This window comes from Sitodiplosis mosellana, unplaced genomic scaffold, assembly GCF_009176505.1.
Source record: "Sitodiplosis mosellana isolate CC-2019 unplaced genomic scaffold, AAFC_SMos_1.0 Smas_scaffold_2, whole genome shotgun sequence".
Classification (NCBI taxonomy): Eukaryota; Metazoa; Arthropoda; class Insecta; order Diptera; family Cecidomyiidae; genus Sitodiplosis; species Sitodiplosis mosellana.
Window position 1 is genome coordinate 3775260 of NW_022595245.1, and position 23237 is coordinate 3798496.

A 23237-nucleotide genomic window follows, 5' to 3' on the forward strand; every position below is an offset into this window, starting at 1 on the left:
ATTAGCACTTTGCAATGACAGTTTTGTCTCTAATTCATCGTTTCTGTTCAGGTTGAAGTAAATTAAAATTCAAATGAATGTGTAGTTACTAGTAATTTTGGAATGGTATCGAATGTTCCTTTGCGGTTAACGGCACATTTCAGCTGAATATTTTATGAAATAAACATTATCGTTTAGCCATGAATGGCACAAAGCAATTGAGAGAGCGAGAGACAGAGATAGAGATAGAGAGGAGGCAACAAATCTCAATTAATTTAATGATGTTCTTCGTTTGACACATATGAATGTATTCAAGTTGTGTTTACTTACTTAACCACAATCGCCATCATAAATTGATGAATAATATGTTTGATACGTGATTTTCGGTTAATTTAAGCGCATACTGCCCACATTCATTCACATATTTCATTCGATTACTCGCTCGTTTTCTCCGCTGCGTAACAAAAACGGCGGCGGCGGCGACTGCATCTATGATTCACAAGTGTACTCGTCAATTGTTTTAGTTGTTTTTGAAGTGCTTTCGCTACAAATTCATTGACATTTGGCGTCATTATCACCACGATGTCATTGGCGTTATTCAATTAAATCCGTGTCCGTTCCTTATGTTTTGATCAATCGTCATTTTTTTGTTTCGGGAGCAGGCGACGACACAAATAACACATTCCGAAATAAGTCCATCTTCATTTAGCCGCATTAAATCTATTTCGAACCGGTAATTTGAACAATTTTTTTGACGACTAGTTCGACCCATGGGTTAGAAATTATACTTTATATTTTGCCGCTTTTTCCTGTCTGCCGCCTTTTTTCTTCGGTTTACACCAAAAGGAGACCGATTTCTGTGCTCGTTTGCCGTTGAATGAACGCATCACGCATATAATGTGTTGTGTGTGTCTCTCTCTCTGTCAATTGTTTACGTTTATTAATTCAAAGGCATGCGCAAAATAAAATATTCGGCTCTTCGAACAATTGATTGAGTTACGCGCTCGTTCGCTGAACGTGCTTCTTATCCCAAAGAATTGGATGGGTAACCGTGCTTCTTTGAGCTTCAATTGAAACGCCTCACAGCCACACGACTCAGTTTTTGATTTGAATCTGGAGGAAACGGTTGCACTTAGAATTTGGCAGCCGACGGTTACACTTCGTTCTTTTGGTGCATAGGTTTCGTTTGCATTATGTGTTGAAAGTGAAATATTCGGCGGAATTTCGTTCTCTTAAGATAATTTGTGGTTTGAAAGTGTAAAAAAAAAACACTCGGTTTGTTCTGAAAATGTCGTCAGAAGATTTGGAAGGAACAAATAGCCCGTCGTTATCACATGGTAACAAGTCGAACGGTGCCAATTTTTCCGATTGTGACCAAACGGACGAAAATTTGATAAGCAGCCCAACGGTTAGTGATTCAATTAAATGTGGTCGAAAAACGTTCGGCTGGTGCGGTTATCAACCGAAGTGTTTACAGAATTTTCTGTCGGCTAAATGGGCACTGTTTTGGATGTGTTGGGCTGGCGCATTACAAGGTAAACAAATCAATCTTGTTTTAGTTCAAATTCGGAAATTCCTACTTTTTCGTAAAATGATTAAACCGCTTTTAATTCAACGGTCGTACTCCAATGAAGTACTACTCCATCGGTCATTCCTATTACAAATTTTGTACATTTTTCCACGGCATTCAATTCGGAAATTAACACAAAACGCTCGGAAATCTACCGGGACTCACATATCTATATAAAAATAATGTTGTGCAAAGTCACGTCAGATTAATTCTTGAATCGTTAAAATGACACGAAAATTTCAATAAAGATTCCACCAAACAAAAGGCCTTTTATTCTTATGACAAGCCCGTCAATTTGCTTTCATCTTGAAATGTCTATCGTCATTTCGCGACGCAAACACAAATCTCAAGACAAAATATGTGTTGTGCTCACGCAAACGCTAAACAGATTAATTACGATGATGCATAATCAAATTCTGTTCATATTCAATTCATGTTTCAAAAGAGTGTGTGTTTTTCTCTTAAATTCTGCATCACCAAGATTCGTAGCAGCCACGGAATAGCCAATTCTGATGACAAAAAAAACACGTATGGAAGTAAGTTTCTTTGTAAACATTCATGCATGAAGGCTTGCCCAGTGATGCGTAAAGAATCTAATAGAGTTCCATTAAAATCGAATGCACAATTTGAGCAAGTCAAAATTTCCGTTTTAAAAATGCGGTTTTCGTGAAAAAAAATTTATTGGTTCTCACATGAAAATGCACAACACGATTCTCTCGATCTCGATTTTCCCAGTGCATTTTAAATCAGTTTTTAAAAAAATGTCCCATTTGAAATTGTTCACATTAAATGCGCCATTCTACAGTAAAAATGCAATAGCGGTCACTGTTTTCGCAATAAATAATGTGCATTTGACACATCGCCCGATTCCGATAACCTACAGAGAAAAACCAATTCGAACTTAATTGATGGAAAAAGAAATTCCGATAGAAAAAATGTATACGATAAGTGGGAACGATATGTGCACTGTACACCTTCTAGTCGGAAATTGAACTCGAGAGTAGTTAATAAATAAAGAGCCATATTGCTGTTACGATACAAAGCGATTTCAAGTTCAAGGTGTAGCTAGTTGTATCGCGTGAATATGTGACCTTTCCGTATATATGGGCACAATGTACATGACAGCGACCCACGATAAAAACAATTGCTATTATCGACTCTCTGTGTATGGATAATAAATCATCGATTTTCGGTTGTTCAATTCATTGCTGCACTTCGTTCATGCAAATTCACTCAATTAACGAGAGCCGAAAGAGTGTGTGTGTATGTCTCCCACCGCATATGTGCATTTTCAACATTTAACGACACAGTCATTTGATACTTGTTTCATATAATAATCAAGTGCACACACAAGGAGATGAATGGGACAATTATCGCCGGAATAATTTATGCTATCTTCATCTGCCAGACAAACATATCGCAAATACAATTACGAATCACGAAACTCAAACTCTGTCCCTCTCACACACACTTTCCCCCTCACCACTAGTCCGCAAACATAACGGATGCGTCATGACATGCACTTTGGCTACATAGATTTGCTTAACTAGTTTAAACGGTCTCTTGCCACTGGCCATGTTATTACAGTGCAATGCATGGCGATATCATCGCATTTTGGCATCACCCAATACAAAGGACTCGAAATGGAAACAAACACCACGAAAACTACTGATAAAAATCCAACAATTCTCTGACTCCTATAAGAAAAATGGAAAAATATAGATTCGCATCGACACAGAGAAAGAATGGGATTGAGATGTCAAATGAAATATGGTTGATGGCATCGAAGGGATGAGAGAATAAGTCAAATGGGTTGAGTTGTGATTTTTGTTCGCTGTCTCTTCCTAATAGCAACATATATTATCCTCGATATCGGTGTGTCAATCATGTTTGGTTTGCGCTTAGTCACTTTTTGCCTTGGATCCATGACTTCACTGTACGCTGATTCTTATCGAACATATTCATACTGTTTTGTTTCGTAATTTTGAACGTGCACTCCATGCTTTCGGTTCCCCAACGAAATTTACTTGATAAGAATGGGTTTTCCTCGTATGAGAGATTAGAGACAAAAATAAAGTTCAAAAAGTCATTGGCGGTTCATGTTCATGTAACAATTTTCAATGGTTCTTTTTTTAAGGTTTGCTTGTAAACGGATGTATTAATGTTGTGATCACCACGATTGAGAAGCGATTCGGATTGCGTTCATCACAAACTGGATTGGTGGCGAGTGGATATGACATTGCATCGTTTGTATGCCTGGTGCCAGTTACTTATTTCGGAGGCAGGCCAAATGCATCGAAACCGCGGTGGATTGGGATCGGCATGATTATTATGGGATTGGGTTCAATGGTATTTTCATTACCGCATTTTTTGGTCGGCTCATATCGTGCAACAAGTGTCGAAGCAAACGTTTGCCTCACCGAATCCAATGCAAATACGGTGAGTACTTTTTTTTACCTACCTTTTGAAAATTGAATGAATTTTGCGGGAAATTTGACGTTGAAAATACTAAACTACTCTTCATAAACACCACAAAGCTAGAAGAAAAAAACATTAAACAATGGAAAATGACGCAAAAAAGCAACGAAAAAAACGGAATATCAGACAAACTAACGCTAAAATGCAATTTATCGCAAGAGAAAAAACGAAAATCGATTTTATTTGTAAGCAATCTATTTATATTGAATCTGAACAAGGATGACTTCAGTTCAAAGTGTAGCAAAAAGGTCGAGTTGAGCATAACAACACTCTGAAAGAATAGCGAGTGTCGTTCAATGAAGGGTAGAAAAAAAATGGATCAAACTGTCGAGTAGGTTTTGAGGATGCAACAGCAATGTTTAGGAATAGTTATTTCGAAGGAAGAAAAAAAATCGATTCTTATTACCTTGAATTCAATAACAGTAAGTGGTGACACTTTCCCTTCAAAGATCACACCATCACATACGTGACGTCGAGGAGAAAAAATCTGAAGAAATTGAAATTGACGGGCCACACAATGAGCGAGTGAATGGGAATTTATTAAAGAACAAAGTCGATTTTCGGTAAACGTGCATTGTTTGTGACTCATGACGCCGGATATTTTTCCTGCAATTGGTAAATGCATTTGCCCTCTGTATGCCACACCACTCCACGCCACACCTCCACATACAAACATTGTGAACAAAAGAAAGCAAAATGAGTCGTCGTTGATTTGAAAATAAACACTTCACCCGATTTTTTCCATTCCTCGTGTTGATTGAATGCTCTTCAACCTTGATTGTGTGCCGCCATCGAATTTCCAGTAAATGAAATTCTTATGAATTAACCTACAATTTTCTCGTCATTCGGAACGTTCTGATGGGGGAGGTGATATTGAATTTGATGCGATGAAATCAAATTTCTTCCTGAAATGACGGCAAATTGAGCGCGTACGAAAAAAGCAGGCGAAATCATTTGGATCATTTTTCCACTTGTACGATTTGAACCATCGTTCCGTCGTCACCAAATGATACTTTATTCGGAAGGAGAAAGGAATTTAATTTAGATCAAATTTCACAAATAAAAACTGTGATAAATCAAAAATGTGTTCTTTTCAATCGAAAAAATTTGTTTTATTAAAAACAATTCATTCGCAGACATGCACGGAAAAAATGGCCGGTTCAAGTGGTGATGATCTCTCATGGAATGTTTGGTTCTTCTTTTTGGCACAACTATTACACGGAATGGGTGCTGCACCTTTGTTCACGCTCGGTGTCACCTTCATCGATGAGAATGTTTCGAAAAAGATGTCCTCTGTTTATTTGGGTGAGTATTGAATTTGTATTGACAATTGCAACCATTTACATGCTATTCTATTTACCCTTCATCTCATTAATGCATGAGCACATTCCGTGCAATCGATTTCAATTTGTTTACTTATGGAAAACCCTTAAAAATTGATATATTGCTACCGCAACAATAGAGCGTCGATCAGCAATCGTTATCATATTCAAACAAGACAGTACAATTTTTCCGCTTTTTCTTTGAAACTGTTTCCTTAAACTGTTTCCTTCGGTCGTCCCCCATTTATATAGCGTGCGAGCTTCGATGTGCGCCGCCTTACGACGGTGGTGGCGACGGCGGAGGGTTCGAGTTATAAACGGAAATAAATCATATAATGTTTACAAAGTAATTGTGTTTAATTGGTTTAGTGAATGTGAACGATTTCGTTGGGAAACTCACGTTCACCATGCATAGTTCTTCGACCTTTTTTCCTTTCGTTCCATTTGGAAAACATGGACAAATCCAAAATAATTTATTCTATTTACGGTACATTTCGTTCGAGTTAATGCAATGAATCAAATGATTTATTTTCAATTTGAAATTGGTTGGCATGTTTGGTTGGCTGTGGCTTTAAGCGGTGTGCATCAGATAAATCATGTGAGATATATGTTTGAAATATGCTTTACAGGTATTTACTACACCATGACAATCATTGGACCAGCCGTGGGCTATGTCGTTGGAGGTCAACTACTGCTCCTCTACACGGATTTCTTAACGGTGGATCCATTGACGTAAGGAAAATGTCTTTTTTATGTTAATTTTTTTTTCCACAAAAAACCACCTTACCGGCAAATGGGAGAGTCTATCATTAGAACAACGGTGGATTTCCATCATTATTACAGCAGAGTCATGCCTAAACAACACACATACACATGGAATGGCAAGCTTGGGTGAAACGAGTGACAAAAACGCCGATAAGCAGTACATTTCTTCGGCTTCGGTCTCCCCCTCGTTTGCCGAAGAAAGAAGCAACAGCAATGCGTTTTTGCGGTCTCTGCTTCTATCACCGCAGAAATGAGAGAGAAAGAGAGCATAAAAAAGCGTGAAAAAACTCAATGAAAATTCTTCATCTAAGTCATTTCGGCCAATTACATGGTTATGATGTGTCGACCGACAAAATTGAATTTTATACTAATAAACGAACGGCGCAGTGGAGCCCGGGTTCGTTTGTGGTGTGTGGCAAGCGCATTCCTAAACAATAACACGAAAAATTGCTGGAATTTATTTCTCTGCGGGGAAACATTTATGCAACATTCACAACCATTTGGTCTCTGGTAAATGTGCCTATTTCCTGCCACCGCCGCTGCTGTGACATGATTATTATTAAAACGTTTCCGAAATGCATACCTACACCTTCAACAAGAGCAGCAGCAGTAGCAACAACAACAGCACCGGCAGAAGCAGTATGAAAAAAATTATGTTAGTCGCTCGTTCGTCGGATATGCTGAGATGTAATTGGCTTTATAAATATTGTTGACACTCTGAAAAAAGCCAATTTTCTCTCATGTGCCATTTTGCCCTCTGCAAACTTTGTACTTCCCTTTCCCTTTCTTCGCGCACAGAGAGAAAGAAAAGAGAAAAAACAACTATACGAATCGACTTCCTTCCATATAATTTGTGTTCGGGTGGTAAATTGTAATATCGAAAAATATTCCGCGTTTTTTCACCGCTATATAAAAATATTGGATGATGGATTTTTCATGTGGTGCACGTCTTTCTCTCTTTCCTCCCCCTCTCTCTTTCTTCGCATAGTTCACAAATAAGCGACAATTCCAGCAGTTGTTTATTGTGTGGTGTGATGCTCAAGGAATGAAACAAAGCGAATAAAAGACGTTCGAGAACAAACGAAACAAGCACTTTTCTGTCGCACGAACCATGGCAACAAATATGGCATATCACAGAAGCTTATTCAGAGACATCATCAATTCATTATATTAAACTTTGGTTGCGAGGGAGCATTTATTATGCAAGTTGCGTTTGCTTGTGTGTGTGTGTGTCGTCGTGATATCAGACATAAATATATGCATGAGATATGATGAGGATGCTTTGCTTTACACACAAACATAAACTTGTTAAACACACAGTGGGTGAGAATGAGACGGAAAAAGTGGCAAACGGTTTTTCGAGTAGGTTAAAAAGCCAAATGTTGTGATATCGTGATCAACAGAGCGGATTAATAAGGTGCATTTGCAATAGATGCAACATTGAAGTCATGCAAACATAATCCGTTTACCGTTGTTGATTACCCTCTCTCCTTATTCTTATCGTCGGTTCAACGAATGGAAAATCATTTGCCTCCGTTGCAAGTCTCTCTCGCTTTGCATCAGCTTCGCTTATCGCACTACAAATTTTAACCGAATATGATTCATGTTAACGTGAGTAAATATTTCATTTCGTTTCATACCTTACGACAGATTTGGACTGACGCCGCAGAGCAAAGTGTTTGTTGGCGCTTGGTGGATTGGATTCGTGTTTATTGCGTTAATTTGTTTACTTTTGAGCATACCGATTCTCGCTTATCCATCTTCGTTGCCAGGTAACCAAAAACACCGTGACAACAAAACTTGATTAAATAAAACATCTCCCTCACACACTCACTCCCTCTCCCATGTTTGAAGGTTCAGAGAAGCTGCAACAAGTTAAAGTCTCGGAAGCGCACAGCAGTAGTAACCGAAAACAATACTCAAAACTACGTGAAATGCACAAAGCAATATTTGCTTTGCTTCAGAATCCGACGCTTTTATTCTTGAACTTGGCCGGAGCGTCGGAGGGTTTGATTATTGCTGGGTTTGCAGCTTTTTTGCCCAAGCAAATTGAAAATCAATTCAGTGTAACAGCGATCTCTGCCGCATTGATTATGGGATTAATTACAGTGCCAGCTGGAGGTGGTGGCACTTTCTTTGGCGGATATTTGGTGAAGAAATTCAATCTGGCCTGCTCAGGAATCATCAAAATGTGCTTGGTTTCAACGGCAATCGCGACCTGTTTCACAGTTTGTTTCTTCATTTCGTGTCCGAATATGCATTTTGCTGGCATCACTGGCCCATATCGAACACAGGCGCAAACATTTGAAACGAATACAATCAGACCAACGCCGAATTTTGCGGAGAAATATCGTCTGGAAAGTGAATGCAACAGCATGTGCAAATGCAGTCGATCGCATTATGAGCCGATTTGTGGTATTGACAACATCTTATACTTCAGTCCATGTCACGCTGGTTGTTTCAAAGAATTGAATATGGACAATTCCAAAGTTTATCTCGATTGCGAATGTATTTCAGCGCCGAACAATAAAACTCAAGATCGAGGCTACGATGCAATTAACACCATGTGCACAACCGAATGCAACAATCTATGGTATTTTGTTAGTCTGTGCTTTTTTGTCATGTTCTTCACCTTTCTTAGCACAATGCCAGCTCTTTCCGCCACACTCAGGTATGTTTAACACTTTGCAAATTCACAACTTAACGCCTAAAAGGAAACAATTCATCTTGTTTTGTTGTCATTGATGTTCACAGATGCGTGCACAGTGAGCAACGGTCATTTGCACTGGGCATCCAATGGATCGTTGTACGAATTCTGGGTACCATACCGGCTCCCATGATATTCGGCTCACTAATTGACGATTCGTGCATTTTGTGGCAAGAATCATGTAACGAGGCCGGAGCTTGTCTTGTTTACGATAACATGAGCTTAAGCAGGTTTGTGTTTTGATCAGGTTTAAAGTCACCAAACTGAACGGAGCATAAAATTTATGTGTGTCAATTTTGTTTTTTTTTTTAAATTATAGATACATGCTTTATCTTGCATTGACGGCCAAACTTTGTTCCACGATCTTCTTCTTCGGGGCATGGTTCAGTTACGTTCCACCGAAGCATATTCAAGCCAATGACCAAGAATCGAATGAAAATACTCAAGACGAACGCGAACCGGAGGTTATCATGTACAATAACAATCGAACAGATCACACCGATGATCATTTTTAAAAAAACAATCATTGCAACTACTCTGACTCATTCTCTTTTTCGTCGTAAGCCGTAAATTAATAGGGAATTTTTGATACAATCGTTCAATGACCCAGATTGACTCAAATTTCATATTTATAATGCCAAGTAGATTTTTGATAAGAAACATCCGATAAATTAATGTGTCATTTCATTCATTGTGTAAATTACATCGTAAGTTTAAGCTCAAAAAGCTCGTAGCGAAGCGCAAAGCATTGAAATAAATCAATTTTCATTCATCAATTTTATTCGAACTGAATTGCGTTTTATTACAAGAAAATAATGAAGAAAAAAAAAACAGACACACGATTCGTGTTCCAATCAATCACCTGTGTCTTGATAACGATGGGACTTCGTGGCGCTGACAAAAGATGGCGTTGGAGTGCCATATTCTATCAGTTTATCAGCGGAAACTACGCAAAAAACTTTAGTGTCAACAACGAATTTGTTTCATAAGTTTTCATTGGTTTTCCTATGCCAATTTCGATGTTAAGATTTTTTCTTGAAATAAATATTTAAATTATTAAAAAATATGGAGAAAAAATGAACAAAAACAGTGAAAAATCCCTTACACACCACACAGAATCGGATTCTGCTGAACACACAGCTGTCAAAGTGTCTGAATGAATCGTCGATAAGTGACGTTTAAGAAACACAAACAATACGCACACAAATACAAACTAATGCGAATGTGAAAGTATTGCATAGATGTATTCATCTATTGCATATGATAGGGAATGACTGAAATCTGTATGAGATACAAGCACAAATTCATGTCCGTGCGAGTTTAGTTCATTAACAGAGAGTCACATAATAAGAAGCACTACAGAGTGATTCGTACTTCTTATACGAATGATATATTTTGAGTGAAACAAACAAAAATCTCAAACAAAGAAATTATATTTTTTTTTTGGTTTAAAACATTATCTAAAGCAGTAGTGGCAGCAAGAACAACAACAACGTTCAGAAAAGAAGAACGGAATAAAGTTTTTTTTTCACGTGAAATATGGTGAAAAAGAAACTTTTTACCTAATGGAATATCTCAAGACAATTGTGAAAATTTAGCAAATGTGTAAGTGAAATGGTGGAAAATGTTATGTACGAGATACAAAACCAAATCGAAACAAAAAATCTGATCGAAAATTGTTTGTAATTCGAATGAAATTGCTGGTTGTTTTTCTCGAGTGTTGAGTGTTTGAAACGTGAAATAGTGTTTGGCGAGAAAAAGATGTAAAATAAAACGAAGGGTTCATTAAGATCATTAAATCAATTTTGGGGTTTTCGCTTCGACATGGTTTTATTTTGATCAATTTTAGTTATACGTTATACCTATACTGAATGAATTAACTGTGTGCGCTCCGTACGTAATGTGTGGGTTTTAGATGAACGGCAAATCGATAAATCGTCACTGCTCATGTCCAAATTACCCAAATGAATTATTCCATTCAAATAATTTTATTCGGACAAATCGTGAGTTAAATGTGAACGTACTCTGGGGTGCTATTGATTTTCAATATTTGGATTATTTTTCACGTCGTATTTCGACCATTTTTCATTCCTCCATGTTCAATGGAAGATTTTGTGAAATGCCATGGAAATGTTATACATTTTTTAAAATCCCCCAAATCGATTGACTTTTCTTTTGTCTCCGACAATCATGCAACAGATACACACAGAGTGAGAGCTGAAATCGTATAATTCAAAAGCAAACAAATACACGGAAGACCATCGAACACACTCGAAATATTAGCTCATGAAATATGGAAACTCGACTTGAAATCGAATCAACAGCGAGACGGAGTATACAAATATTTTCGAGTGATAAATTCGTTGAACGTGTAATCTATTGAATGTGACATAAAAGGCGTTCTGATCGTTGATGTTGTTGTTGTTGTGAATTTATGACTAATCAAAATGAATGTATCAACTGGCTGCGCATCAGCGAAACGAAAACACACAAGCATCTGAGAGAAGAAAAACAACTAACACAACAAACGCCCAATTGATTATAAAATTTGGTGTTCGTTTTGGATATTCGCTTTACTTTCTCTCAGATAAAGAGACAGAGACACGCGTAAGGTGAAATCCAAATGTGTCTGCTCATTAATGAGCACTGGAGTGCGTCTTCTTAACACCGTACCATGCATATTTGTTTGTTTGCTGTGGAACAATGTATGAATATTTTGTGGAAAAGTCTGTTTCATGTTTCTAAGCAATTCATTAGACTAATACCCATGGACTGATTATGAGTGTGCGACTCCGTTGCAAGGTAATTTTATAATGAAGTCCAGACTGAATATAATCGCGATATCACAAACTACCGAAAAAATATTTTTATCTCTCTGAAAGATAATCTTACGCGCGCGCGTGTTTGTTCATGAATGCGGATTTGACGAAACAAGAGGAAACTATGATTTATAAATTTTGGCGATTTGTTTTCCGCTCTTGGCAAACCGTTCATACGCACACACAGTCAAAATCTGCTCAATATCAAAAATGGCATTTTTAAGGTCTTTTGTTTACGGCGCCTCGGACACACTAAAATAAAATATATAGCTCGCTGTGTGATTGCAAATCGTTAATTATTTTATATGATTTTGCTCGCGATACAGGATTCGATCTGGTGCTTTGCAGCTGCATTGCATGCACACCGTGTAACAAGCATTTCAATAATTCAACGTCAGTGCAATTTGTTTGAAGCATGAAAGAAAAACGAGCATTTTGTTGTTGTTGCTGTTGCTTTATTTCGAGAATATATATGAAAGAGTCAAGAAAAACGCAATCAAGCTAAAAAGCATAGAAGAAAAAAAAAAAGATGAAAAAGAAACGACACACAACAAACTTATGTCACAAAGTCGCTATTGCTGAATACGATACAGGGCATACACATGTAATTACATTTATTATATTGAATTTAGAGCAGTTGATATTGATTTTTCCTCCGTTTTCTGGCTTCATCGTCATCGCAATCGCGCTCTCATCGCGTTCCGTGTCGCTTGCCTCATATTCTGATTAATGATTCAGTTTCTCTTCGTGGCCGCGTACTTCATTCTGCCCCGTTGTTGTGTGTGTGTGTGGTTTTTTATTTTCTGCTTCTTTCACTTTGTTTTTATTCTCAGCCCATTTGCCATGCAGTTTTCCCATGAATGAACCAATTCGACCATAATTCGAGCGCCGCACACCAGGACAAAGTATAACAAAGCAGCAGCAGCGAAAAAAAAAGTGAAAATGTTACTGGATTCATGATTAAAATTGACCACGAATTCAATCTATCAGGGAAAATGAAAGGTCGATTTTATTGATTTTTTTTTTGTTCCTCTTTAAAATATTCGAAGTGCTAGCTTCTAGCGCGTGTTTCATGTTCGACTTACTTCGGCAAAGGTCGATTCTATTGGAAAAATGTGAGTTCAAAAGAACCATAGGTGCGTTTCATTTCGGGTGGTGCTATTTATTTATGAGATTGTACCATGTCATTAGGTGCAGTATCAAACTGGAGTGGAAAAAATAAACAGTCAAAATATTTCCCATATTTCGTGTGATTTGTCCCACGTCCAACGTCAAATCCAAAAGAGATATCGGTGTTGCGTTTGCATGTGTCTTTCTAATGACTTCTCTTTTTTCCCTCGTTGTTCTCGTTGATTGTCCGCACCAGTTTAGTTTTTCGCTTCAAACAGCAACAACAGCAACAAAGTGATGTAAGTGCGGTGTGTGTGCGATATTCATGTCAATGTGTGATAGTTTCGGTATTATGTTCTCCGTGCTCTGTATTTTGTCATTCCATGTTTCCACTCGATTATATCGTTTTTTTTTCTTTCGAATGTAAATCATCGTTCGTTCTCGCATTACGTGCGCCGTGTGAAGCAGCCAACGGTGTGCGTGTTTGTAGTGTGTGGTTGTGAGTGTGAGAGAGCGAAAAACACTGACGATGTTTTGAAATAGAATTCTATTGTTGTTCACACCGACTGCTGCTATGCTGTGCTGTGAAATGGAGAATGAAGACAAACAAAAGACCATCCACAAAAATTTAGATTGAAATAATCAGCTCGATACACAGCACAAAAATATTGTCTGTTTTAAAATATGGTGGTAGTGCTGATTCAGCTGCTGATGGCACAGCTCGATAGCGATGCAAACAAACATGGAATAAAATACAGCGGCACTTGAATTTCTATCTCTTGTCTCCATTTAAATTTGTTCACCATTTATTTTCAGCTCTCACATCCGATATGAAGTGATTAGGAAAATCGTTAAGCTAATCTGGCTGTTTGGCATGGTGCATTACGCGTCAATGCCAACATATTTCAAATGACCGCATTCACCTGAATGACAAAAAAGGTCTCAAGCATCCAATGTGCACAGTGCACTGCGTGTCTGTCTTGTCGACTTGCTAGCGCATAGAAAATATCAAATCGATTGCAGTGGAATTGTTTTGGCTTGGCTTGGCTAAAATGGAATTATTATTATGGAAACGTTCTTCGAACGACTAATTTGTGTGTGTCTTAATTGATGTGCTCATGCCCCGAAGGCTAAGGCTTCGCTCACTTATCTTACCCAGTGTAATGGTTATATGTGTGTGTGTTTTTATTCGAGTTTCATGTTCACTTTGTTTTGAGACATTTGATATGTTTCTTGCTCGTACAATGTTTCTAACATAACGCTGTGAATTCAATCTGCTTATGAAATCATTTTATTCATGCGTTTGTCGGTTCATTCCGTTCGTGCAAAGAATTTTTTATTTTCGCTCGTCTCTTCGTAGAGTGCAATTTACATTAGCGAATTAGAATCATTATAACAGACTGAATCGTACCGAGATTCGGTTCGGTTCGGTTGGAAATTAACTCATGGCTTTAACATTCTCTCTCGCATTCAATTACATCGCGATTTGACGTGTCAGCTGTGTGATGCTGTGTGCAGGGAAAAAAACACATTGGCCACAATAAGACTTGCAGCTGCTCACTCCGTTGCAAGTGGATTTTCAATGCACACACAACAAAAACGGGAATAGAGAGACAACAAACAAACGAGGATACATAACATAGCTGTGCATAATCATAATCATGCTTCTACTGCATTACATCTTCGAGTGTATCGCTAACTCTCTCTCTCTCTCTCTCTCTATCTCTGCCAAGCATACACACACCACCGCTCGCATTCTATCTCTAGACCGTACACAATCCGTGCCATGCTTATGTGCTCGTCACTTTATGTGCAAATATCCAATAGAGCAATTTGATTTTGATTCGGTCACATTGCATGTGAAAATTTCTGCTGTTGCCTACATTCCCTCGCAATATTCATTCGCTCGGCTCGCTGATTCGTTCGTTTGCTCGCATGAACTATGAATATTTGACAGGCATTGAGAGACTTGTGACTTGCCTCTGTTTTTAGTTACTGCACTGTTTTTACTTTGTAACACTATGACTGCTGCTGCTGCTGCTTTTGTTGCTGCCTTTGTATGCGACGAGCAATTTTTGAGGCCTTTTGTTCTCGCTCTCGCTCTCTTTCTTTCCGTCTACATAGTATACACATTCACATAATGTATTCCGTTTGTCGCGCTCTATTTTTTCAAATGCACTGTGAAATCGGCTGAAAGTTATTATTTTTTTTTCATTTTCGATTTGCACACTGCGTTGTGTTGCTGTGTGCCACGTTTTCACATTCAATCGATTGATGTTTGTCTTTTGCTCTCTGTTTTTAAAATATCTATTCGTTTGACTATACCTAGGAATCATACTGGGTCAGCATTGACCAAAAACATATTGCACATAAATAATAGTGATAACCCATGTGCGATACGTAGAAGAATCCTGACACTGAGCGATTACTATGTTTACTTTTTTATTTGTTGATTTTTCGTGGTAAGATCGGGAGAGAGAGAGAAAAAAACACATATACGCTAAAATTTTGTTTGATGTGTGCTCAAGCAATTCAAAAGGCGGAAAGCAATTTTCGCCTTGGTACTCGCATTAAACTCGAATATGTATATAAAATTCATTCACTTTGCCACATTTATTTTGAATCGTTCGCAAAACAATTCGCCCGATTATTTTGCTCGCCTGCTCTTTGTGTGCCGACCGAAAAAAATAAACAAATCTATGTAAGAACTGCGCACTTCTTCAATATCACACAGCGCATTGATGTGGTAATTGTTTGTGCACATAGTTTACGCACAGTTTAAATCAGTTTAAATGAAACTCTTTGTTCCTGTTATTGCCACTCGTGTTTTTGTCGCTCTCTTTCCAATCTCGTCAAAGTGACTCAAACTTGTTTCCTAACATTGACTTCAATTTCGGTTAATAGACATTGTTCTCAATTTCTCGGTCGACTTGATTAAGAACTCACAAAAAAGGGGAATCGTGATTCATGTTGATTAAATTCGCATAGTGATCGTTTATTTGTTTGTAATTCTTCTGTGTGCGCCAAGTGATATATAGAAATTGTTTCATTTGAAATTATTTTTCGAGAAAAATGAAATGCCAAACCAACAGAATAAAATCGAACGAAAAGAAAAAAATTTCGACGGAACTAGAGCGTGTATCTGATGGTGAATGTGAATTGTGAACTTTTGAAGTTGAGCACATATATACACACACACACACGCGCGCGCGTTCTCTGTGGCAAACGCCGCCAAGAGTTGTAGAAAAAAGAAGATAAAAGGCGCAAATCGAATATCATCAGCGCGTATGGTGTGTATCTCAATGATATTAAATTACGAGTTAATTTGACGATTGGTGCGGTGCGAGTATGAAAGGCTTTTTTATCTTTCGCACTGATTCATGTTTTATCGTGTCGATTTGCGTATACTTGGTATTCTATTTTGGATTTCAAAAAGCGCACAGACCAAATGCCGTAAATTACGAATTTCGCAATGGCTCATTTTTGCGACGGCAGCGACGGCAACGACGGCAGCGAGTAAAACAACAAAACGATTTGTGTCTGGATTGTGTGTGTTTAGTTTGTAGTTAAATCATGTTGAGCAGTTAATTTGTGGAATGATTGCGAGAGAAAAACTGAGATTTTTTTCTAGCCAGTGTGTGATTGTTCAAAAACACGTAATTTGTACGCGGGTGCGCTTGAATGTAAATGAATGTATGATGCATACGCATAACGGATTTTTTTTCGAACGTGGACTGAATTAAGTTAAAAAAAATTCGATTTCTTTGTGTCTTTTTTTCAACACAGTGGTCGCATAACTATTTGATGGGATCCTAGATACAATTGGACAGTTGTTATTTTACATGAAATAACAAATATTTCTGCAGAATAATGAAGAGCATACCAATCAGCGAAAACAATGCAGGTCAAAGCAATAATCGTAAAGGCCATAGGTACGTAACAATTAACTTTGATATTAACCAAGTCTCAATGCATCCATTTGCTCGTTCGCTCGCCGAGTGCGTGAGCATTAATTGAATTTAACTAATCACACTCAACTCCTACACTCTTCTTTGTCGCATTCCATTTGCTAGAAGGCAGGAGTCAATGTACACGATGACCGGCTTGTATTCGGACAATATTGACGACAATAGTAGCATCGATGTGCCCGGCGATTCAGAGAATTCAGAAAATGGCAGCCAAATCGGTAGTCGTCATGTTGTCGATGGAACAGTCGTGCCTAATTACGTAGCCGATACGGTGATCAAATGCCACAGCCGTCAACCATCGGCCGGTATTATTGATCAACGTGATAAAACGGGCGAATACAATGATGATGACGCTGAAATGAGTGTCGATTGCGGCATACTCACGTGTCGACCGAAATCATTTCAAAAATTCGCTCGCATTAAAGTATGTACCGAATCCATTAAACTCATCACTAATTGATTTTTCGTCTGCACTCGCCATCAATTATTCAACGATTTATTTACGGTTTCTCTCTTGTTCTTGTTGTTGTTTGTATTTTGCAGATATTCGTACTGCTACTATCGATGCTAGTGACACTGCAGCAAGCACTTAGTTCCGGTTATATCAATTCAGTTATAACGACAATTGAAAAGCGCTTCGAAATACCATCTAGCTATTCGGGGTTGATAGCATCGAGTTACGAGATTGGAAATGTGATAACAGTCATTTTTGTTAGCTATTTAGGAAGTCGAAGGCACATACCTGTTTGGATTGGAATCGGTAAGTCACTGGCACTGTGAGAGGGTGTGTTTGCGAGAAAAACCATTCAAATTCTAATCGATGTTTACCGTTCGTTTCGATTGCAGGTGCAATTGTAATGGCAATAGGCTCATTGATATTTATGGTGCCTCATTTTACTGGTGAAGTAAACCCTAGCATAAGTGTAGCAAATAATAGTACAGACAATATTTGTCGAAGTGTTCCGTACCAAGGTTCATTGGTGGATCGATTGTCGAACTCACCACTGTCACCACATAATAATCTTCGTGAAGATAATTGCATCAAAGTGAAATCATCGACATTTGGTCCAGTATTTTTGTTTGTCATAGCACAAATACTATTGGGTAGTGGTGGTAGTCCACTGTTTACACTCGGCACAACCTATGTCGATGATCATGTTCGAACTGAAAGCGCTTCGATTTACATTGGATTTATGTACAGTATGGCAGCGTTTGGACCCGTACTCGGTTTCCTTCTCGGTGCTTATCTACTCTCATTCCACATGGACTCTTTCACAGCTGCGACAATTACGATAAGTGAGTGTTCATTTTATATCATGAAACTGAAACAGATGATAACAACTAAAAACGATTTGCAACCAAATTACTGAGAATAAATTGTTTTCTATTACTCATTCCAAATGTTATCTATCAATTTCAGCGCCTGGCGACCGTCGATGGATTGGAATGTGGTGGGGAGGCTTTTTACTGTGCGGTTTGTTGTTGTTGATTGTTGCCATTCCGTTCTTTTCGTTTCCAAAAGTTTTAACACGTGAAAAGAAAAAGTTACGAAATATCGAAGAGCAAAATCTCAAAGCAGCTGGTGCTACACACAGCAACAGTTTGCCACGGCAACAGCAGCCACCAACTTCAACGCTACCTAATAATGCGTCCGCTCCAAATACAAATACAACAGCTACAGTTACAAAAATCGACAGCGGATATGGTAAAGACATCAAGACATCACCACTATTAGTTCGTTATATTGCTATTAATTTCATTTCTTCTTTCTGATTCTCCCCTTAGGTAAAGACATCAAAGACATTCCATTGTCAATGTGGCGTCTTGTGTCAAATCCAATCTATACCGTCACATGTCTTGGCGCTTGCATGGAGCTAATGATTGTGTCCGGTTTCATCGTCTTTCTTCCAAAATACTTGGAGACTCAATTTAGCCTTGGCAAGAGTGAAGCCAGTGTTTATACGGGTGTGTAAATGAATTTGAATTTCGCAAAAGCGAAAAATTGAAAGTTTTATTTGAAATTACGTTTGTTTTTGTTCATTGCAGGATCGATAGCAATACCCGGAGCATGCCTGGGTATTTTCCTAGGTGGATGCTTTCTCAAGCGATTCGAACTGAAGCCAAAGGGTGCCGTTCAATTTGTGTTAATTTCCAATTTAATCTGCTTGTCATGCTATGGCCTACTGTTCTTTTTGGGTTGCGACAATTTAAAAATGGCCGGAACAACTATTCCCTATTACAATAGGTAATTGAATTGAATCGATTCCATTTTCTGCGATTTTTTTCGAAATCTTGAAGGAAATCAAGAAAATAGAAATTGAAACCGGATAATGTTCAAGAAAGTAACACATGTTCTTTTCCATTGCAGTACAACACACGCTACACCCGAGCCGTTCACAGTGAATTTAACGGCCGCATGTAATTTCGGCTGTGAATGTCACATGACTGATGTTGAACCGGTCTGCGGAAATAACGGTATTTAATCTCTTTATTTCTATTGCATTAAAATGTCCAAAAAAAATCCATCGTGGCTTCACCTTTTATTCATCGCTCTTTCAACTCTCAACAGGTTTAACATACTTCAGTCCATGCCATGCGGGTTGTACGGCATTTTCAAATAATGAAAATTATACGAATTGTGCTTGTGTACAATCAAATCAACCAGCCAGTGTGTACAAAGGAGTTGGTGGAAGTGAGGCTCAAGCATCAATTGCCAATGACGAATATGCCGAAGTGACTGTGGTACCGGTTGCTAGTGCTGGCCCATGTGCTACTCCGTGTCGAACTATTTATCCGTTCTTAATTCTACTGTTTTTCATGACATTCATTGTCGCCTCGACGCAAATGCCTTTGCTTATGATTGTATTGAGGTATAATTGGCCCCTATATCATTATGACAATTTTTCATCCCTTTTGTTACATAATTTTCATCACAATTTTTCGTTCTTCCATCTATTTAGATCGGTATCCGAAGAAGAGAGATCGTTTGCATTGGGAATGCAGTTCGTGATATTTCGTTTGTTCGGTTACATTCCAGCGCCTATTTTATTTGGGAATTTAATCGATTCAACGTGCCTTTTGTGGAAATCGACATGCGGCGAAAAAGGTGGTCGTTGTCTCATCTACGATATTGAAACGTTTAGATACAAGTGAGTTGATTACCCAATTGATCACCTTAATTCATAATATTTAATGTGACATCGAACATAATCATTTAATGCATTTTATGATGGTCAATAGATATGTTGGACTGTGTGCAAGCATCAAATTAGTGGCTTTGGCAATATTTGCAATCGACTGGTGGTTGGTACGTCGACGAAAGCAATTAGAATATACAACACCCTTATCTGCAACGGCAGGAGTTGGATCTATTATTAGTTTGGATAAATGTAAGTGGTTTTGCGTCGGAATTATTACGAAAAAAATTAAAGAAATTTCAAGAAAATTAACAATTAATAGCAAACAGTCGAGTGAGATACAGAATCGGGAAAGACCTTATAAAAATGTCACAATATTCACAACCATATCAATTGTTTCATTTTCCATTTCGTTCCATCCACAGTATTCATTGAAAAAGGTGTAATCGAAAATCAGTCGAGTTCATATGCCAATGATGTGATGTCTGATGAATGTTCGCTCGAAGTGCCCTCGTACGACCTCAACAATAAAAAAGTTTTGATAGCATCTCGTCATTCGCGAAACGATTCAAAGGGAATTCAATTAGAGTTTCGGTGAGTATACGACATCTAAAAAGCCTTATCAACTTCCTTGTGATAATTTTTTTTTTATAAAAAATAAACTCAAAAAATGTTTAACCGAAAAACCAACCAATTTGCTCTACTTGCAGCTATAACGACGGTTACGCCGATAACGATCCGGAAAATATCAAAAAACGAAAACATATCCGCAGTAATTCGTGTGATGTAAAAATTGGTCGTAGTAATTCGCGTGAATACGATCCGGAATACCGTAATCGGCGCCTATTCCAAAAGCGTGGTCATGCACGCAACTATTCGCACGACTTGGACTTTGACAATCGTCATAAGCGCCATCCAACGCATTCACGAACTGGTTCGCGTGACGAGCCCATGAATATAAAATACATTTTGAATTGTTTGAAACCGGATGCGTCAACAAATCGCCTGTTAATGACATCGGCCGCGATGATGGCTACCGCTGCAGCGGCTGAACACGGGGCAGCACGGGCCGTACGAAAGCATTGTCGAAATCATTCCTATGATCAAATCTACAGTATGCCGAATAATATAAAAATTGATCAAGAGCTTCACAATAAATTCAATAAACACCGACCGCTGGAGGCGACCACATCGACACCGGTGATTGAAAATGATTTGAGCGTGCCGAAAACGACAAATGCTAACATCAACACAAACAAAGAGTACTTAGACAATAGATTGTTGAGCAAAGGTGATAGTGGACTACCGCCACCTGTTCCCAAGGGTGCTGGCTCACATTCACGCAACAATTCGAAGGATCTGAACAAAAGTAGCTTTCTGTCATCGCTGGTCGATGATGCTGCCAATATATTGCGACACCGTCGAACCAATTCAAAAGACTTGAATCGCATTTTGAACCCAATGCCATCCACCTCAGAAGTAAGCACACTGACTACCGACTCACAGCAGCAGCAGAAGCAGCAGTCACAGTATCACACGCGTAATGTCTCTTTACCACGGAACGACTTGCCCGAAGAGCGTTCGACCGATGTGGCACAAGTACTTTTATTAGGCAATAATTCTGATATGCAGACGAACCGACGAGAGAACGATTGAACTGACACTTGTGACACACACACATAAACACCAGAGAATGGGAGACGGATTTTTGGTGCCCGAATTTAATGGAATAGGAAATAAAAAAAGAGAAGGAAAGAAGATAGAGAAACAACAAATTCAAATGAATTTAAATTAGTCGTAATTTAGAAATGGAGAATTTCCCGTAGGTCAATTTATCGATCGATAAAATATCTCAGCCGGAACGAAGCCCGACGAAATAAGCTTTTTCTTCAAAAACTGAATTTTTACTAATATTCAATTGTATCATTTCTTACCAATGTATAATTTATGTTATAATTGCTCTTAGTTCAAATCTCAATCAGCCCATCAATGCCCAATTTAATTGTATGCATCGGCTCAGCGCGTGTTTGTATGCATATTTATTTGATTTTGTCAACTTAGATTCGTTTTTCTTTGTTTGGATTTCTCATTTGTTACTCGTTAATGTAAATTGATTAGCCGTTACCCTATCAAATAGCCAAAATGATTCATTCGATTGCGAAATAGTTTCAACGGTTCCTAATTTGGACCATTCGTAGCCAATTGCAATAGAAGTAAATAGCATTCAGACTTAGAAATGATCGAACAAACGAAGCGATTATCTCGTGAAAACGGTCAATCGTAGAAAGAAGTCTGTGACTGAGTAGACTGATGGTACGATTTTAATACGTGGAGTCTACAGATTTCGGTGATGAGTCACGTCCATCTTTTTGTTTTCTCGATAGCCCATAATGTCGATAACATCATCTTTAAAAATCAATTAAAACAAAAATCAAACCGTGTTTTTTGCAAACATTCAAAATAACAATTGCGAATTCACCACTGCCTTTACCAGTTTCAATAGAAGCCATAGCGCAGCAAAAAAAAAACAAACCATCACAAGAAGAAAAAAACAATCGAAATAACGCGATCATTTCGTAATATCCGAACAACGATTTATAATACATTGTGTCCTATTTCTGTTTTTTTAGTCTTTATTTTGCGTTATTTCCTTTTGAGCGATAAAAAGAGAGAAAAGAAGAGTTCTATTCAAGTGTTTTAAAATAAAACAAAAAAACAAATGAAATCTATTTACAAAGATATATTGTTCGTAAGGAGTATGCAGAGAATGAAAAGTGTCAATTTATCAAACAAACAAAAAAAATAAAAAAATAATGATAACAAGATGTGCTGTGAATTTTAGAGTGACGATTTATTCAAATGTGACAGAGAGGCAGAAAGAAAGGAGGAAAAGGTGAAAGAGAGAATGTGAGAAATGGAGAGAGAATGAAAGGAAAGCAGAGATATATAGAAAATATATCAACTACTCGATTTCAAAACTAATTTTATTTTACGGTTAGAACCTAAAATTAGATGCAAATTAATCAAGCAAAATTCTATTTCACCTTAATTTGGAATATTCAAAATTGTAGTATAAAGATCGATATTCAGTTCGGATGACTAGCATTGTTCGGAGTATTTGGATTTTTTTGTTTTACTTTTGGAACATTTAGAAATTTCGGTTTGACTGAAGACAATTTAATGTTATCATTTGTAAAAAAAAATGAATTGGAATTAAATTTCATCATATCTAACCAAATGTTTTCAAAATTGAGTGCACAAACACTCGGCAATTTTTCGACATTCATGGTGTAGATGTAGTTGTGGGAATATTCTGTAGTTGTAATACGATTTCTTTCTCCGAATAAATACAAAAACAAACAACAAATATATCTAAACTTTA

General features: G+C 37.8%; 2 protein-coding genes across 8 annotated transcripts; both read left to right on the top strand.

Moving 5' to 3' along the window:
* Positions 1–808: 808 nt before the first annotated feature.
* LOC129565048 (solute carrier organic anion transporter family member 4A1) lies at positions 809–9608 on the top strand. The gene is made up of 8 exons (XM_055439394.1): positions 809–1514; positions 3687–3988; positions 5164–5332; positions 5979–6081; positions 7765–7886; positions 7969–8785; positions 8869–9051; positions 9141–9608. Exons 1-8 carry the CDS (start codon positions 1268–1270, stop codon positions 9334–9336), a joined length of 2139 nt encoding a protein of 712 aa, XP_055295369.1. The 5' UTR covers positions 809–1267; the 3' UTR covers positions 9337–9608.
* Positions 9609–9735: 127 nt separating this feature from the next.
* LOC129565049 (solute carrier organic anion transporter family member 5A1) lies at positions 9736–22678 on the top strand. Of its 7 annotated transcripts, none has more exons than XM_055439400.1 (15): positions 10136–10426; positions 11021–11623; positions 16537–16682; positions 16824–17142; positions 17262–17478; positions 17565–18014; positions 18139–18423; positions 18504–18683; positions 18765–18963; positions 19087–19193; positions 19288–19588; positions 19679–19867; positions 19959–20107; positions 20281–20449; positions 20566–22678. In XM_055439400.1, exons 3-15 carry the CDS (start codon positions 16621–16623, stop codon positions 21509–21511), a joined length of 3573 nt encoding a protein of 1190 aa, XP_055295375.1. In that variant the 5' UTR covers positions 10136–10426; positions 11021–11623; positions 16537–16620; the 3' UTR covers positions 21512–22678. The 7 variants fall into 7 exon arrangements, with proteins under 7 accessions (XP_055295370.1, XP_055295377.1, XP_055295375.1 ...); XM_055439396.1 differs by having other exon boundaries at positions 10143–10824; XM_055439401.1 differs by having other exon boundaries at positions 10143–10426; positions 16827–17142.
* Positions 22679–23237: the final 559 nt, after the last annotated feature.